The 18,543-nt window shown below is 36.1% G+C and overlaps 7 protein-coding genes and 1 non-coding gene across 8 annotated transcripts; 3 read left to right on the top strand and 5 right to left on the bottom strand.

The window, feature by feature from the left end:
* Positions 1-2,599: 2,599 nt before the first annotated feature.
* On the bottom strand, positions 2,600-2,872 carry DI49_3955 (uncharacterized protein; the record flags this gene model as incomplete). Its single annotated transcript, XM_018367002.1, has 1 exon — positions 2,600-2,872. The coding sequence occupies one exon, from the start codon at positions 2,870-2,872 to the stop codon at positions 2,600-2,602; it is 273 nt and encodes a 90-aa protein (XP_018220841.1).
* A 3,421-nt stretch (positions 2,873-6,293) lies between these two features.
* DI49_3954 (uncharacterized protein) lies at positions 6,294-7,004 on the top strand (the record flags this gene model as incomplete). Its single annotated transcript, XM_018367001.1, has 1 exon — positions 6,294-7,004. The coding sequence occupies one exon, from the start codon at positions 6,294-6,296 to the stop codon at positions 7,002-7,004; it is 711 nt and encodes a 236-aa protein (XP_018220840.1).
* A 1,000-nt stretch (positions 7,005-8,004) lies between these two features.
* On the bottom strand, positions 8,005-8,367 carry PAU4 (seripauperin PAU4; the record flags this gene model as incomplete). Its single annotated transcript, XM_018367000.1, has 1 exon — positions 8,005-8,367. The coding sequence occupies one exon, from the start codon at positions 8,365-8,367 to the stop codon at positions 8,005-8,007; it is 363 nt and encodes a 120-aa protein (XP_018220839.1).
* A 3,311-nt stretch (positions 8,368-11,678) lies between these two features.
* Positions 11,679-12,863, bottom strand: GAB1 (GPI-anchor transamidase subunit GAB1; the record flags this gene model as incomplete). Its single annotated transcript, XM_018366999.1, has 1 exon — positions 11,679-12,863. One exon carries the CDS (start codon positions 12,861-12,863, stop codon positions 11,679-11,681), a length of 1,185 nt encoding a protein of 394 aa, XP_018220838.1.
* A 563-nt stretch (positions 12,864-13,426) lies between these two features.
* On the top strand, positions 13,427-14,386 carry NBP1 (Nbp1p; the record flags this gene model as incomplete). Its single annotated transcript, XM_018366998.1, has 1 exon — positions 13,427-14,386. One exon carries the CDS (start codon positions 13,427-13,429, stop codon positions 14,384-14,386), a length of 960 nt encoding a protein of 319 aa, XP_018220837.1.
* A 115-nt stretch (positions 14,387-14,501) lies between these two features.
* DI49_3950 (pyridoxal 5'-phosphate synthase) lies at positions 14,502-15,119 on the bottom strand (the record flags this gene model as incomplete). The annotated part of the gene is made up of 1 exon (XM_018366997.1): positions 14,502-15,119. The coding sequence occupies one exon, from the start codon at positions 15,117-15,119 to the stop codon at positions 14,502-14,504; it is 618 nt and encodes a 205-aa protein (XP_018220836.1).
* A 492-nt stretch (positions 15,120-15,611) lies between these two features.
* PDP3 (Pdp3p) lies at positions 15,612-16,535 on the bottom strand (the record flags this gene model as incomplete). Its single annotated transcript, XM_018366996.1, has 1 exon — positions 15,612-16,535. One exon carries the CDS (start codon positions 16,533-16,535, stop codon positions 15,612-15,614), a length of 924 nt encoding a protein of 307 aa, XP_018220835.1.
* A 1,765-nt stretch (positions 16,536-18,300) lies between these two features.
* DI49_3948 lies at positions 18,301-18,374 on the top strand. The gene has a single exon. It is a non-coding gene; the product is annotated as a tRNA-Ile (tRNA).
* The last annotated feature ends 169 nt before the right edge of the window (positions 18,375-18,543 follow it).

Raw genomic sequence — 18,543 nt, 5'->3', positions numbered from 1 at the left:
CATATCTCTATATATATCATGATACTCTATATCATCGCTCTATCTCAATATCATAATACCATCTCTCTCTTCATATAGTCTAATACCTAACACCACACCCCTCCATAATATCCCATACCATCACTCTATATATACCATAATACCATATACCATAATACCATATATTATGATACCATCACATACTATATATCATAATATCATATATCATAATGCCATCACATACTCATACGGATGCTACATATAATTATATATAGCACAACCACCACAACATCATATTACCAGCCATCCAAACGTAAACAAACATTCACATGGAAACACACATATCGAATCGTAAACACCACACCCCTCCATAATATCATACCATATACCCTCACTATATCATATACTACCTACCTCTCCATAATATCATTACGCTATCACCACTTATCATACCCTAATACCATCACTCTCTTCCTATATCCCATCCATATATCATAATATCATATACCATAGTACTACCTACCTCTCATCTCATAATTCAATACCCATATCCTCTCAACATATCATACTACCCAATATTCCATATATTATACTAAATACCCTCACTTTCATATTATAATACACGCACATACTCACACGGACGCTAAATATAATACTCACAACATACAAAACCACAATATTTCTCTACCTCCCCTCTTCCATATTCTATATYTTTATATTTTCTCACAATTTCAATCCTTTTCCCAATATCCACACCCAACTATAAATCATTAATTCTTACCAACACTTCGATTATCGTTTATACTTATCTCATCCACCTCAAATTCACCTAACCATCTATAAATGCCCCTTCCCAGCTTTCTCTACCATACCACCACATTATCGCCATATACGGCACGAACCTCACCACTTAACACCCAGGACATTTTCACATTTGATCCATCGCCCGGCCACCAAACTCTGCCCACCACTAAATACGATACTCTAAATCATATATCAGCTTAAAACATCGCAATATTCTCACATTTGCTCTCACACCATCGAATACTATATGCCTTCACTACACCCTATCACCTCATATCTCGATACATAATACCACCATTCTATACATACCATCATTCCTCACCCTAACCACTCTTATCATCATAACTCCTCATAATATAATATCTCCATATATTACCGTCACTCTCAATATCATATAGCATAGAATAAATATCACCCACATAACACCATAAATATCACTATCAATATCATACTACAGATACCATCACTCTCAATAGCATTACAATATATTATAATACCTTCTCTATATACAACAACCGCGTACTTACAGGGATGCTCCTGGAATATCAATATCTTGACCCATAATATCATATATCATGCTATACTACACTCACTATGACATTAATGCCTTCACATACTCACACTGATGCTAAATATGATACTATAACATACCATATCACACAACACATCATAATACCATCGCATACTCCTACGAACACTAAAAAATATCATTCCATATTTTACATTTTGTTCCACTTTTTCACTTTTCATCAAGCATCTATATACTTACATATACATAACTGCACCTAAACCACAATCTGCCATCCTTTTATTTTCCGATGACATGAATACAGACCCACAAGACATTGGGCCACCGTATACACCCATCGTTCGCTTCACTCATCTTATATCCTCCTCTCTCTTATTACCGCTTGCTTAGCCGCCCAGCTAACGCAACTTCAAAATACGGCTAACGCTCGTCCTCGGGGAGTGCGTTCCGACATAACAATGTGACAGTCACGTGACAATCATGTGAATACGTTCAGGCAGCGCACGCACGGCCGGGTAACCAGATCCCTTCTTTTGAAGACAATAGGCCCCTAACCAGGGCCACTTTTTAAAGTAAAAAACTTAAATCTTGAAAAAGTGCCTTCAAAAAAAAAGACTTTCCTGCGCGTTTTCCTAGATATTGGGGCCGCTTCTTTAGAAAAACAGGGTCGCTTCTTTTGCTTAATGAGCCAAGTCCGCCTTTCGTTGCGGATTGTCTCATTAAGATGTTAAAATAGAGGTTGCAATTACAGCTTTTCCAGCTTTTACTATGACACGTTCTTGTTTATATATAATATTTCACTCAGTACATATTACTTATATTGTATTTAGAACTCATCATGGTGGTCATGACCACCATAGCATTGGTTATTGAAGCAGCATCCGCTTTCAAATCCCTCTTTTTGGGCAGCGCGTTTGGATCCACACCATTCTTCGCAACAGACATGACCATTTTTCTCCGTGCATGTATTGATGCATGAAATAGCCCTTTCCGTTGCAATTGTGTGCAGACGAATAGCCGAGCGATTTACCGCAATCAGTACAGCCACCAGTCGAGATACGATATCTTGCATTGAGACACCCTTTTCCTCTTTTTTGCATTTCTTGGTTGACTTGTTGGAGAAGAAAGGAATAGTCGACGTCAAGAATGTTAATGTTGGTAACGTTTGTATCGAAGCCAATAGTAGTACCATTGAATTCAGTTATGATTAGATTGAAGTATCGTTGGTTTGCTGCAAAATCAACCGAGTCCACAACGGAGTTAGCATACTCATAAATCTCGGTCTGGTTACTGTCGAGGGTTCCAGCATGAACGCAAGATCATACCGTCGCCAATAAGCTCATTGACATCGTGACCATGTTTCTTAAATTCATCTTCATAATACAAAAGCAATCTCTTGTTTTCTAGTGTTCTTTTTGTGATATGTAAAGTATAGCAATATATCTTCTCTTCAAACTGTGAAGGATTTAGAAACTTTACGAAGACAAAATCGGAGAAGTCTTTTTCACAATATACTGTATCCAGCCACTGCCCTGATAAATCGAGTTCGCAGTACTTCATATGTGTAGTGATTTAACGAATGGTGGTCCCAAAACCCAAGCGAAACAAAGAAACCAGCAGCATATATATATATACGTATTCTATGGGGATGTTCATTCGAATATTTAATTTGTCTTTCTGGCCTGGCACTCTGCAACCGTGGGCAAGAAATTATGCGAGCAATAAAATTCTCTTCTGTTGGTGGGAGAAGACAAGTGAGCTCCACGCTTTAAGCAAAGTTGGCGAGATACTCATCGGAATAATCACCGTAATACTCCGAGGCAGCCATTATGCAAAATAGAAAGAAATCGTTTAAAGTAAGGGGCATACATGTGTGCAGCTGAAAAGGTAAGGATGAAGAACAGTGGGTACACTTCTGTATGGATTTTTTTTTCGCAACAGTTCAATGAAAAACTCACAACTTCAGAACAAAACAACTTTCCATCAGTATGGTGAGAAAATTTCGCGGCCGTAACCTTGCTGTTTTTACAGTTGTTCTAGGTCAAAAATGCTCATAATATCATTTTGAATGGAAAAGAAACTTTATCTACGCGTTCCAGTCAGCAAAAATATTTACAACTTCTCTGGATTTTCTCGACTCCTTGGTTTCTGTTGAGAGTTTGATAGAACTTGGGGCTTAACAATTAAGTCTAATGCGTCAGAATTTTTTATTAATGGCATGATAATTAATGCCGTTGCTATTCCCTTATACCGATAGTGCGCAGTAAATTATCACTATATGGAAACTTTCAGATCTACCCCTATCGACTGGACTTACTATACGGGAAAGAAGACTTAGTGCATTTTGCTTTAAAATGCTCAGGAGCAAAATTACGTTCAAATTTGGAAGGTTGCACTCAAAATCACCTTCCTGAAAGGGAAGCAGCAATGAAATATATCCCTTCCACTGTACTTTTTGAACTTTTTTTTTATGGTTAGCTTCTTCTTCAGTTAATTTTTGTTGACGTAAGGAATTACGTACAATCTAGCTTATATGTCATAATGTAGTGAGATTATTGGACCTTTCTATATATAATATAAATATAAGATACGTAGGATTACTACTTTTTGTGCATAGAAACTAGAATTTCTTAAGGACTAGTGGATTGGAGGTTTGCCACTATATGTTCTTCTTGTGTAATACATTACTGAAACAATACTGAAACATTACTCGTATCATGCTTTTGGGTTATCACATTTAACATAACAACACATCTTCCTTGAAACACTTTAAAAAAAAGGATGATGGTGATTGGTGGTATAATGATTCTGTAATTCTTTTCATATTAAAGAATTTTTTCTTTATACAACCTTGCTGATAGCGCCAATAGTTTTATTGCAGATTTAACCATTTCCATAAATAATCTTTCTCATAATATCAAGGAGGGATCGAAGAAAGGTTCGTGCGATGGAAGTGGTTTTGATGTTCTTACCAAGAATGGTGGTCAGTGAAAATTTGCTTGAGCTATTTTCAAGGATGAAAATGCTAAAAACTGTGGCACTACAGCTTCAGCAAGTGAAATTGCGTGTATATTCTACGTAACTATATAAGGATTCAGACTATCACCATAAAATGGCAATGCATATTCGGATGGACCATAGAAGTGCTTGCAATGTGGATGCTAGACTCCAAAGATCCTGGAGTAAAGTATACACAAATATTTGAGATACACCATGTGGAGGCTTGCAGACAAGTGTTGCCTATGATGGAAGTAAATGTACTTTATTTAGAGGTTTAGAACAAAATATGCTCATCATCGTCAGAGTTGCTTGTGTAAATGTATTTTTCTTCATCCAATAACTCAGTTTCAAACGAAAGATAAATATATTCATCAATATATATAGAATTACGCAAGGTTTATCCATTTTTTTTTCGACGAGTTTTTTAATTTAGAGCCGTAATACAGAATCAAGAATATTATATTCAATTTAAGTCTGTAGCTTAAAATTTAATATAATAAACCCCCTGCACATTGACAAAATACATACCCTCTTTAAAGAGACCACTCGACTCGTAATGATATATCCCTTATTCAGGCTATGTATTCTAGGTACGTTTCTATTGGGCAGCTATGCGTGTCTCGAAAATAGTATGCAAAAGGGTATTGAAGGTGTAAGTCTCTCTAATAATAGTATGCAAATTAATAGCACTTCGGCAAATTCTGCGGTATTTGGTCAATAAAATGCTCTTTCAATGAATTATTCAACTGAAAGTATTTTAAGTAATAATGCATGTGATTATAGGAAGAATTCTTCGTATTCAGATACTATCACCAATGCTACTGAGGCCTTTAATAACACCCTTGAAACTTTTGTTAATTTGCAAGCATACAAGGAGCTTTATTATAGTATGCGGACACTGCTACAGAATGTTTTTTACCAATTGTTGCTAACTGTGAATTACTTTAGCATGAATAAGATCAAATCAAGCCAGAAGAACTACCTAAAAAAAAGCAATTTCTATAATTTCGAAAGAAACGGCACTGAATGGGAATATATATTTGCATCGAACTCAGCTTGCCCTGATTATAATAACACAGCTGTTAATAATGATGTGATTTCATCACTTAACTATTGCATCAGTGATGAAAGATTTGAGATAACTGCAGCGATGTGTGTGGTTTTGAAGCTATCTCAAGATTGTTCTTTTGATGTGAGGCTTCAGCGAAGTAGAAACGGGCCATATAAGTATATCTGGGATATGCCTTGTGGACAATTACAACAACACATTGGTTACGAGAATGGTATATGCTATAATAGTGAAAGTGAAATGCTATAGGCAGTAGATGTGGTCACATCGATGACTGAAAAGTGCTTCTCGTCTATAAGATAAATTTATTGGCGATTATAGTTTTAAAGAAGTATTTCAGACATGTTAAAGATTATAAAAAAGTCGGATAAAATTGATAAAAGAAAAACGAACAAGAATATCTTTACATAATTTTTAGTTTATTACTTTTATAGAATACTGATATATGCAACTTTGATTTGCATATATCAATTAGTATAGAACAAAAAAAAGAAAAGCAGATCCAATGTGAGTCAAAAATTCGTGGCCCTTACTACAAAATTAACAATAACGGTGCAATGAAATCCAATTAAATCCCAAGGTCTTACCAAGTAAATATCCTTTTCCCAAAACTTGCAAAGTACGCAAATCTAGTACTAAATCATGCACCTGAAAGAATACCTAGGAATACACCTACTGATTTAACTACTTCGCTAGCGACACAGATTATGTAGGATCTTTTGTGCACGTGATATTTTCTTTGTTCATTGATTCATAATGGGAGTTTTTTTTTTTTGACTCATATTCGAAGGTACTGTGAAGGTTGATAAGAGGTTGATAAACAATTATTGATATAAAAATAGAATGACAGAGGTTTTACGGTAGCTTCCGTACCTCTGAACTTGGAAGTACAGCTATTTAGTAAGAATAATTATGGCGATCTTAAACAAATTTGGACAAGAAGTTGGTGCCGACGTCGAAGGCTGGACAACAAGGGCCTTCCCAGAGAAAGTTGTATTGAAAGGCAATTACTGTAGACTAGAACCCCTCGATAGAGAAAAGCATGGGCCAGAACTTTTTAATACCTATGGTAAAGCGGGCGAAAAATTATGGACGTATTTACCTGTGGGACCATTCAATAACTTGGAGGAATATTTGGAATTTATTAATGAACTTAATGAAACTAAAGATACCGTGCCTTTCGCAATTATTAATGAAGAGACTAAACGTGCTGTTGGTACATTATGCCTAATAAGAATCGATCAAGCCAGCGGTTCACTTGAAGTTGGGTATGTGGTTTTTTCACCGGAATTACAGAAGACGATTATTGCAACTGAAGCTCAATTCCTTTTGATGAAATATGTATTTGATGATCTACAATACAGGCGATATGAATGGAAGTGTGATAGTTTGAATGGGCCATCAAGCAGGGCGGCAATGCGCTTAGGGTTTAAATATGAGGGTACGTTTCGACAAGTGGTGGTATATAAGGGTCGGACTCGCGATACTCAATGGTTTTCAATAATAGACAAAGAATGGGTAGACATTCGCAAAACTTTTGAGCAATGGTTAGATGAAAGTAATTTTGAGAATGGTAGGCAGAAGAGAGGATTAGCTACAATAAGAGAAAACTTGCTAAACTGAATATCCATTCTCTCTTATATACAAGATAGATATATATATAGCACCATTTAATTATCTGTTTTGTAGATTAAGAAATTTTCTACAGTGGTGTGAATTTCCCGACTTTTTATTCAACAGTGAAAAACCGCATCTACAATCACTAGATTTCACGTGTTTACACTGATCCCGTTTAAAGTGGAATTACAGTAAGAGTTAAACAATCTTGATCTACCATGTCATCCCAACACCAACATTGATACTGATTTTACTTTAGGCTTCGACCAGAACCTGAAAATATACCATTTCGTTGTATTCATGCTCCATCGTATATACTCTATAATCACGTAGATTATAGTACCAGTGTTCCTAAAATACAATTATCACAACATACTAAACCATGCTACGGTTTGATATCGAATCCTCATTACATCGATGACTAAAATTGGTTACCTTTGCTATCATAAGCTAAATTCCCTTTCTTTTTAATATCCCTATCACGACACCAATTATTACTTCCTAAACCCATCTTGTTTTACATCTCCCTTCATTTTCTTATCATTAGATACATACGAGTATCTTATCCGGTGTCGTAATATTAATATTTACGGGATAATATAAAACATGAGGGTTCTATTTTAATGACGGGTGGGTAGTTCGAGTAAACCCTGATCTACAAACCTTAATTGTAAAACTAATTGACTCACGAGCAACGACTCCAGGCCCCGCCGTAGAAAAAAAGCTACCCATTCTATGGGAAAGATAAAAGGGTACGGACCCCACATGTTTTGGGTTTCTGTTTTTCCTTTTGGAAATAGTGTACGCTACCTTCGTACGGGGAGATTAGTCTCTGGACTTGTTGTATCTACATATTGTCATTAATCAAATAGGTTTATAATATTAATATACATTTATATAGTTAACTGTATTTGTATTATCAAAAAAAAAAAAGGCTTTTTATTTTTTAATATTCGTTACTTTCTTTGTAATGTCTATGGAATCTTTTTCGTAAAGGCGTCCGTCTCTATTTGGCGACAGTGTAAATACCGTCCTTGGATAGGGCCTTGGAGATGGCTGGTCTCAACCTGGTGGAGTACCATGGGACACCAGTGATCATTCTAGTGACTTGGTCTGGAGCAATACCGGTCAACATGGTGGTGAAGTCACCGTAGTTGAAAACGGCTTCAGCAACTTCGACTGGGTATGTTTCAGTTGGGTGGGCGGCTTGGAACAGGTAGTATTGGGCCAAATGTGCTCTAATATCGGAAACGTAGACACCCAGTTCAACCAAGTTGACTCTTTCGTCAGATTGAGCTAGAGTGGTAGTTGCGGAGGCACCGGCGGCGATGGCGGCGACACCAGCAGCGATTGAAGTTAATTTGACCATTGTATTTGTTTTGTTTGTTAGTGGTGATATAAGCTTACCTGGAAAGAAAAGAGAGAAGGCATATTCTCAAGGACATGTAGTCAAAGCAGCTCTATTTATACACATTCCTTCACCGGTCATCACTACTCAAACGAATCGCTCACTGATGCCCNATCTTTCGTACCGTTTCATCATTATTATGGAGATGCGCTTGTTCTTGAACGATGCACGTATCTCTCATAGGTTTCGTATGCGATGGTATTGTTTTTTTTGGCGCCTATGTGTGTTCGTATGCGTAGAATGTGGGAATGCCAATTATAGACTTACCGAGGTGCCTTGAAAAACCCTTTTGCGTGCCTGTGATGTTTCCGTTTCTGGGCAAAGAGAATATCCGAATTTGAGATTTGGACCCTCGTTCAGAAACTCATTGTCTAAGCCTTTTGTTTAATATGCTCCATACGGTTTCCACGGAAAAATAATACAATTTCTTTTCCAAACCGAAGAATGAAAAAGAGATCATGTGCTAGGAGTCGTGCGCAGCCGTAGGTTCACGATCCTGTATACTACCGCCAAGTTTATTGAAATAGATACGTGCAGCTCAAGGGAGACTTAAGTAAGGAAACGAAAACAAACATATTGGATTACACTTGTAATTTGGATAAATTAATGGTAAGGGGAGCTGGAACAGATGACAAGGCAGTGTCCAAGGAGAAATCTTTGATGCCTAGGCACCATGTTCTCTTGTTCGAAATAAGAAAAGGGATATGGAAACTAATAGATGACGCTGATTTCTTTTGTTACAGTTTTTAAAGTGTTAATTGGAAGCTCATATATCTATTTGAGAAACAGTAGCTGTTAAATACTTTTATCTATATTGATGGATCATTGGTAGAGAGTGACTGCGCTTCCCGAATTTTATGGCCACAGTTTGACATTTGGTAATTCAGGTAACTATTCTATGAATACAAAATATTGCGAAAGTTCCGCGCAAAGAATGTTGGTAATTAGTTTCATCAAAGAAATACTCTCCGTTCTTCCAAAGCGTTTTCTCAAAATGACATCTGTTCATTTTCTTTGTGATTCCAGCTCACCTCAGAATCACCTCCTCGAAAATTTATAGTACTTGATAAGAAAAGCATTTTGTGTTTCATATTCACTATTTCAAGTCTTGGATTTTGGAAATCGTTTAGTGTTTCGAGAAAAAAGCCTCCTATAGAAGGAAGATAACATAGAAGATCAAAATTGCGTAGCGCAAAGATACAATTCAAATAAGAAAGGAACAATAGTAAGGAATAAGCATTGATAATCCTTTTGACAATCCGAGAAAGATTAAAGAACAGGATGTCATAAATCTGTGAAATATGGACAAAACTTGAATTAAGAAGGAATGGTAATTCCTGAACACTGAGAATCCTCTGTAAAACCCGAGTGAGTCTAAAATAGTGAACTTCTTTAGAAAGCAGAGAATTCTCCAGGTTGACATATCTCCATATTTTTTTCAGTATTTATCAACTTTCACTCTTTGTCAACTTTTGTAGAATAAGCTTGTAGTGCTTTTCCAATAAAATGGGCAGAATTATTCAATAACTTGATCTTAGCGTTTCTTTCTTCTTCAAGGGGAATGGCTCCGGAAGTGTTTTTCTGAATGCTTCTTTGCAGTTCGTACCACTTAAAAAAAAGTACGTGGTATTCCAAAGTTTGTTTTTATACAATTATAAATTAAAATTCATTACCGCCGAATTCCAGTTCCTAGCATCTATACCTAGAGCATTCTTGATGATTTGTTTATAAAGCTGGATGAGTTCATTTGACGGTACAGCATTTGAATAAGGAATAAAAATGCTATTCATGCAGAGAGAGAAATAGCAGTTATAAATGGATAAATCTGACAATCGGAGCTTTTGCACGAAACAGCAGTAATAGGTAACCATAGTAGCAGTCAGTAAGGAAATACTACGGAGTTGAAACTCTGATATTAGTGCCAAATAGAGTCGTTTCTAAAAAAGGCCCGCAGATAAGACAATTTTTTTCGATACGAGATGTTCAGATGACAATAAACCCACGCTTTTCATATCTTCGATTTTACTTTCTTTCACACGGTTTAACAAATTAAGTGAATTTTTGATCATTGGTAATTTTCTTTGCATAGTTCAAACAAAAAAAGTTACCGCCCAAAGCGCGTAAGTTATACAAGTGTAAGTGGTTTTGATTAATCCTGCGATTGAAAAGAGCAACAATTGGGAAGTTTCGAAATATGTGTTTAAAGTCTGATGTAAGTAGATGTGAATCTAAAATAAAATAACTACTTGATTATCCGATGAATATAATTGGAAGCTTAACGCTACATTATCGTCGCCTATATCTAAAGTTTCAGCCAATACAATCGCTTTTTTTAAATGGGATCAAATAGTTACGTGGTCATTTTGCTATGAATATGAGAAAATTCCTGCGCAATTGTGCCGAACTTTTCTACATTTCTTACACTCCTCTTTCCCAAAACGATAAACAGGCTAAATGGAAACTTCAATATATGGCATCAGAATACCTACAAGAAACTTGCACATGTCTTAGATCATAAAGAAGAAATTTTTTATCTTTTAGACCATTCTCGCAGCAGATCCAAGTGTCGAGAACCTGTTTTAGAACAGCTAGTAAAATGATAATGTTACAACTTACCCTTTGAATTGAGTCATCATGTAATATTTCAATTACACTTTTCTAAAAACAACGAATAAGGGCTAATTAGACAGTATGGGTGTCCATAGCTACGCAATTCAGTGTGTTTTCCATCTCCCATAACTGTAAAAATTATCATTGATAGGTCTAAAAATACGTAGTATACGTTCTTTCTCCGTCTGTTGTTGACGACAAGCGTCTTTTGATATTAATTAAAAATTGATTGAATGAGTGATAAAATACCCATCCGAACAAGGCATTAATTCAGATGATTCAAGCTGCGCTGTTTTATCATACTATTTTTGCTTTCAGCTAATGAAAGCCCTAACAAAAATAAGCTCTTTATAAGATATTTGGTGAGGGAGAAATTGACATAGTACTAAGTGTGGTATTGCTATTATAACCGTATTTAAAACGCAATATCTGCGGTCTATCATACCTGCGTATACTGCACGTTATTGATGAGCTCCAGCTAAGCGCTACATACTTTGTCTTTCCAATGTGGCATTTTGCAAATCCCAACAAAGCAGCTCTCTTCCAAAAGCTTCTAGCATAATCAATACGGCTCTTTTTATTCATTGTACCCACTTCATTTGATGGACGTCCCAGGTTCTTTTTTATTTCTAGTCTATATATGTTTATAGAAAGGGAAGTAGTTAAATTTGTGTTACTTTTAGTTTGAAATTTGGTACACCATTATCATATTCAATTCTCAACATTGCCCAGTTCAAATCAACCAAGATAGACGCTAAAGCCAGAGCATATACTAGGGAAATTGCATAGAAAAAATTGCTATTTCCTGAACCTAAAACAACCCATAGGTGATAGAAAATTGGAGCTAATACAATAGCGTGTAGAAACAATAATGCTGATATGATTGGGTACCTTAAATAACCGAATAATGGAGTAAAAAAAGGTAAGAAACTGAAGAAAAACCCAGCATCACCGAGGGATGGATATGGCTTAGTTAAAACAATCCATCCGATACATAAAATAAATGCGTAGAATGGCTGCTTATGGTAGCGTAAAGTAAATGGTGTTATGAAAGCTGCTATGAAGATATTGAACACAGCTTTGAAAAACGGTATGAAAGTGTCAAACATTTCAATGAAAAAGTACCACCATAAACCCAGGTTGGGGAAAACCTTTTGAAAACTTATTATAGATCCATAAACTTGTGTCAAAAATGACCAACTTTCTCCACCTAGCATATTATAGCTAAACAATAGCAGAATTAGTAAAGATAATATGGAAACGATGACGGAGAACATTCTTTGTCTCCAGCTCTTGAGCATACCCAATAGCGGAATCAAAAGTAGAAGAGGGTAAAATGACAAGTATCCCGCAACAGATATCATAACCGAGGATAGAATGACATTGCCTTCGGTTAATATGCAATATAATGACGAAGAAATGGCGAAATTTGTGAATATGATTGATGAACGGCTGACGCAGGACAATAAAACCAAGGGATTTACGGCATAGAGAAGACCTGGTAGCCAGCTTTGTACTTTTAGATTCTTAAAAACCTTTGTCATCTTCGTCAACTGATACGCAATCAACCCATCAAGTGAAGCGTATATGATAGAGATTAATTTGTCGGAGTCGAAAAGAGAGAGGAATAAAACTAGAATGGGGGGATGATGGACCACTCCGTGGTTATACACTTGAATGTTATTCCGCAATAGATATATACCTTCTTGTAACGACCTAAATGAAGTTACTGGCGTTGAAAATTCTACAGATTTGTCCAATTGTTGCTGCAAAGAGGGAAAAAGGCACATTACAGCCAAACGAGTTGCTATGCAGCCTAGGGCCACTTTGAACTCTGTGGAAACCATTGTAGCTTTCAATCTTGGTAGCTTGTCCTAATCGGATCACTCCCATAGTATGAGCGCTACTTTAAAGCTGGTTAGTCTTAAAAAACATTAAGCAAATCGCCAATGGCGAGTTTATTTTACCCGGAATACTATATATCTGTAAATTGTATCTGCTAAAAGAAGCCTCTGAGAAAGAAAGCTAATATAAATTGTAAGTGTTAATACTCGATAGTGTTGTAGTGTTGTTAGTAGTACTTGAGAGCAGTTTTTATTTGAAGATTTGATTCAAAAAAGCTGTACGAATATACTTTAAGAAATATCGGACAAAAAATAACCAATGTTTATGAGAATGACTCTTGACTTCATATTTATCAGCCTAGTAGTTTGAGAGATACCCCCATTCAATCCAGTTGGTACGTTGTCCTTGGCGTGTTTCAAGACCTCTTGTTAGCTTTATTTGAAGACACGCTAGAGCAATTCGTGACGCGTATTAAAGAACAACGATGCGCGAATTAACAATATAAAATATTCATCTAAATACAAACGTAGATATATTGAACAAAGGGTGTAACGTCACCGTGAGGATGCTAGAATCTGTGCAGAGACTATGGAAGGACTTTTTTGGAACAGGAAATGATGGCAGGAAACGTGAATATGGATCGCTCAATGAAATAAGAAGAAGATCTGCATTAAAGAGTAAACGAAAGCATATACGGTCCACGGGAAAAAGCCTGTTAAAGAGACCGAGAAAGGCACCAGTTAGAAATGATCAGGAAATTCTTAATAGTGGAAGAAGGAGGACTCCTAAGCGGAGGCTTTCTAGGATTTTCCAGACAATCAAAGATGTTTTTTCTAATGATCATGAGAATATGAATAAGATGCAAAATATTTGTGGGGACATGACAAGAATTTTGAAGAAGCCTTCTCAAGGACGGCCTTCGTATTTGGATACTGATGCGGCAAAATCGAGGATTTTAAGGAGTGATGCTTTCAAAAGAAAATTATCAGAGTTAAAATATAATAAGCAACGAATTAGTGAGTTGAGAAATATAAGTGCTGATGCATCATGTGGAAATGATGCGAATCAATCACTCTATTTAGATAGAGAAATGCTTTTACAACGGCAAATCAAGAAAAGAGATGAGAAAATAAGATCTCTGGAAATTAAACTACAATCATTACAGGATGAATTAAATTACTCGAATGAGAAATATAGGATTTTGGAAAATCTACTAGATTCTTCAAACATCGATCCATCATACACAAAATCTAGAAGGGCCATTTCGAATCTAGTAAAGGAAAATGATCAGATTAAACCTTTAAAGATTGACCTTTCACCGTCTCCAATACGAAGAACGAATTCGCTATTCACTTCAAGCCCCATGAAAACATACACAAGAGACAAAAACATACCAGAAATGCAACCACTACATGAAAGCATATCCCCTGATTCCCCAACACCACCTCATCGCTCAAGAGAAATTGAAAAGGCGGATGAAACACTTTCGCCGATCTCGGTAGATTTTTCGAGTTATTTATCGTAATCTGTTTACAGCGTCCATTATTTTCTTTTTATGCGAATGGACTCTTACACCAATGTTTCTCGTTGTTTATAGATACTTTATATACTAGTCATAGTACACATACTTTCCCTCATTTCTACGTTGAACCGAGTTTTGCGGTTTGACCATAAACTGATGTATTATTTTCCATATCAGACACTTTAATTTTGTGAATTCTGACTTTAATTATGGCAGTCTCTTCGCCCAGAATAAAAATATCCGCATCTGGGTTAGCTTTTAATAATAACCGCCTATAGTACGTGGATTCTTCACTATCAGGGTCGACTATATCCGCAATACCATTAATGGTGGCACTTACTTGATTCAGTTCATTTTGGTTTAAATCTCGTAAAAAATCGTTCAACTTTGCAGATCCTGGTTGTCCAGAGAAACATTTCTCGTCATGTATACTTTTCTTTCGAAGGGTTAAGTTTTTAGCAGTAATCCAATCATGAAATAATAAAGCGACATTTGGGTTCTCTATAACATTCCGAAACTTTACTGATTTTTCGAAAGCCGTAAATATAATGTAATCATTACGATCTGAATCTATACCATACTCGTGTTTATGAAAAGTTTCTCCTGATGAAACGAATATATAATGCATCAAGGAAACCGATGGTATACACTTTGATGAACATGTCGCTACATGGACGTACTTGGAACTTTTTATCAGTTGTAGGAGGTCATTTGGTATTTGTTCTTTAAGTTCCATAGCCAAGCGTTCTTGGACCTGTTTCTTCGATGCTGCATTATCTTCCCGAGTGGCATATGTTCAAAGTATCGATCCTTTTTTTTAATGTTACGCAGGCAACCCGAATTTCGTACTTTATTTATCCTTACTTTAGTTTGAAAAAGGAATATCAATTTTTTAAACTTTCGACGCAGTATTTATATATCTACGTAAGTATCTACGTCTGTGTATAATTTGGTACCAATTGGAACAAATATCGACTTGCGCACCTTCAGGTTTTCAGTTTTTGGCCTTGAACGTGGCTAACATTTTCAGCATGTTATAAAAGTCCACTTGATATATTCCTGTAACAATTATGTATGACTTACTAATACAATTTTTGAATGGTTTATTAATGTAGTTACCATTGAGGGAAAAATGAAACTAAGGCAGCAGATACCACCTGTATATGAAATGAAAGGGAATATTTTTCGAGCCTTTAATCTATCACAACCCATTTAATAATTACTCTTATTAAGGTGTTGATAATGCTTGTGATTTTTCTTTTTTCAGTTCCGTGATTAGGTCAGCCCAGGTCAACAAAATCTCTTTACAACTGGGGTGAAATTCCTCTAAATTAGGATCATTAACAATTGCTTTCAGTAGTTTGTGTAATTTACTTTCGCGCAGTGCCTCTAAATCGAAAAATGGTCTCTTAGTATCTGAGTTTTCATAAATCCTATTTAGTAACTCATGCGTTTCTTTTATATCTCCCGCAGACGGAGGCGTCTCTCTCTGAATTAAGTTTCTTTGAATCCTACGGCGAAATAGTAGTGAAATCTCAATTTTCCTGGAATAGTCTAATTTGACTTTCTTCTTGTCGCTGGCACCTGGCTTGGTTTCTGTATCATCTGTATGTCTCCTCTTTTTGGGTAGTTGGATGTTGGATTTCGTTTCTTCTTTCTTTAGCTGCTGCAAATCTTCCTTGCTTTCAGGATCGTTTCTGGGAGATATGGAAGTTTTCTTTCTTTTATTAACTACTTTTGTCCGACCTATAAAAGGATCTTCGCCAGCAACAATTCTGGAGCCTTCACTCTTCTCAAACGCCTTGAAATCCTTCAATCTATTTTCTTCATCAAACTTCTCTTGCAAAAATACGTTGAAATCGTCAAATTTCTTTGCTTCCTTGTAGGCATTAACCAGTTCTCTTTGGTTTGCATTCTTATTATGTTCCGATATAAAATTGTGAATGGTATCTTGATCCAGCTGCTTTAATCTGCCTGGTTGCTCCCAATAGTACGTTGGATCGTTGAAGAAACAAACAGCAACGCAATTAGATTTTCTTTTCCTATATACATCGTTTCGGAGTAGCCTTTGCGGAAACACTACAGCCGGCCACGGTGGAAATGAGCCAACTTTGCATAACACTAAATCGCCCGTTCTGATATCCTTTGTCATAAGCTTGCAAATCAAACTGGGGATAATCAATATTACAATAGAAGCAGATGTCAAAAAATAAAAAAGAGAAAAAAAGCCAAAGAGAGCAATGACTATATGTCCTAATGTATCGATTAAGAAGCCTCAAATATCACCTTATGAGCAACCAGCTTGAAAGTATGCAAAAACAAAGCAGAGAAGAAAAGTGAGGAGGCCTGAATTTCCCTGGCGAAGTTGATAAAACGTATATTGATGTCTTAGCCCCTTTGATATGTTATTTCAGCGAAAGCAACTTTTGTTTATTTACCATTTGTTATTTGACAAAAAAAAAAACAACTTTATTACCCGTCTTAGGATCTCTCTATTACTGGTGAGTGTAAAGGTATTGATGTAGATTATACGTTGTCACATCCATTTGTTATCAAACAATGCTAGCATGGGCGGCATCCTTACTGCATAGCTGGTATGCGCTCAATCCTTTGAACCCAGCCTTAAAGAACGCCTTCTATCATAAAGCGGTTATAACAGACGATCATTCGTGGTGACCGATGAGGTTTTAAACTTTGAAAAAAGTCCGAATAGTTTAATTTTACCTCGTTTCCACTCTAGAAAAGCCTAAAATGCTTTTTTCCGTTTTATTGTTCTAACGTTATAGCTAAGGGGTCTGAACTTTCTCGAAACTTTAGTGGATAATGTTCCTGTAGATATAGTTTCAGATACGGAGTATGTCGCGCCCATAAATTGCTATGAAGAGTTCTTATGAACTGTTAGTTTGTACCCAATTTAGAAGATCTCTTCCTTTTGCAGAATGGCGGTTACAGCAGTTAAGTTCGTGTGCTTCGTATCACATGTCGCCAACTCGTGTCTACCTATCTTACGGATTAGTATTTGCCTTTCATTCAGAATGCATTTTAACTGTTATATGGATATCACAGTTACATTTTGGCTTTGTTGGAAAAAGAATCAACCATCGTCCGCGTGCTACCAGCATAACAGATTAGGATCTTATTCATTTTACTAGAATAGTATGATATACGGTTTTAAAGATGATATAAATCATCAGACCAGATTCAAGTCAGCAATGAATGCTTAAACATACCGGAAGCTGAAGTGCAATGATTGATGGTGTAACAGGATCGATGAACTATAACATATAACAAGTCGACAAAACAATTTATGATTAAGCAATATTACCTAATTCCTTTTGACGATTTTTCAGTCCATGAGAAGTATAATCATTGTACATAATATTATTACCTTTTGGCGAAAATGGAATCTCAAAAGGTATCCCAAACTCCGCAGGTCTCTAAGCTTGAGCTCGATAGAATAGGTGATTTCAGATATGCGTTTATCCACATATGATAGGAATCTGAAAAACACAACAGTACTATAGTATTACTATCTCTGTGGTTTCATTATGATACAGATAACCAAAATTGGTAGTTAATGAAGATATAGATCTATTAATTGACCAGAAATGACCATATAAGGAGATGATTTACACCTGATACCCCTATTATTGCTGTCCTCAGCGATGGCCGTACCATTGGGTTTCATACAACCAATCAGTGTCTGTAATATACCTCGTTTATATATTTCAGGAAAGAACTGCCTACTCTTGATTGTTACTACTTACTAAACTAATGATTACCAACACAAAACTTTATCAACCACATTTCCAGGGCACTAAATTTAAAATATATTCGATTTTTCATGTTATTCGCGCCCGTCAGTTTGTACTTTTGGTATGTAATCTAGAACGTCCAATCCTCCAAACAGTTTTCATGGTCTCTTGGCCCAGTTGGTTAAGGCACCGTGCTAATAACGCGGGGATCAGCGGTTCGATCCCGCTAGAGACCATTTTCTTCATGGGAAAAAATTTTCTCTTTTTGGCATAAGTTCTAATATTTTTTTTTATGTATATTTGTCGTCACCATATTTTACTTCATGCACCGGACATTTGCATATCTGATGCATTCTGGTAAGAAAAACAAATGAGCAAACATAAATACAACTATGTAAATCTGAG

This window comes from Saccharomyces eubayanus, chromosome XII, assembly GCF_001298625.1.
Source record: "Saccharomyces eubayanus strain FM1318 chromosome XII, whole genome shotgun sequence".
Classification (NCBI taxonomy): Eukaryota; Fungi; Ascomycota; class Saccharomycetes; order Saccharomycetales; family Saccharomycetaceae; genus Saccharomyces; species Saccharomyces eubayanus.
This window is presented reverse-complemented; position numbering and strand designations above follow the sequence as displayed.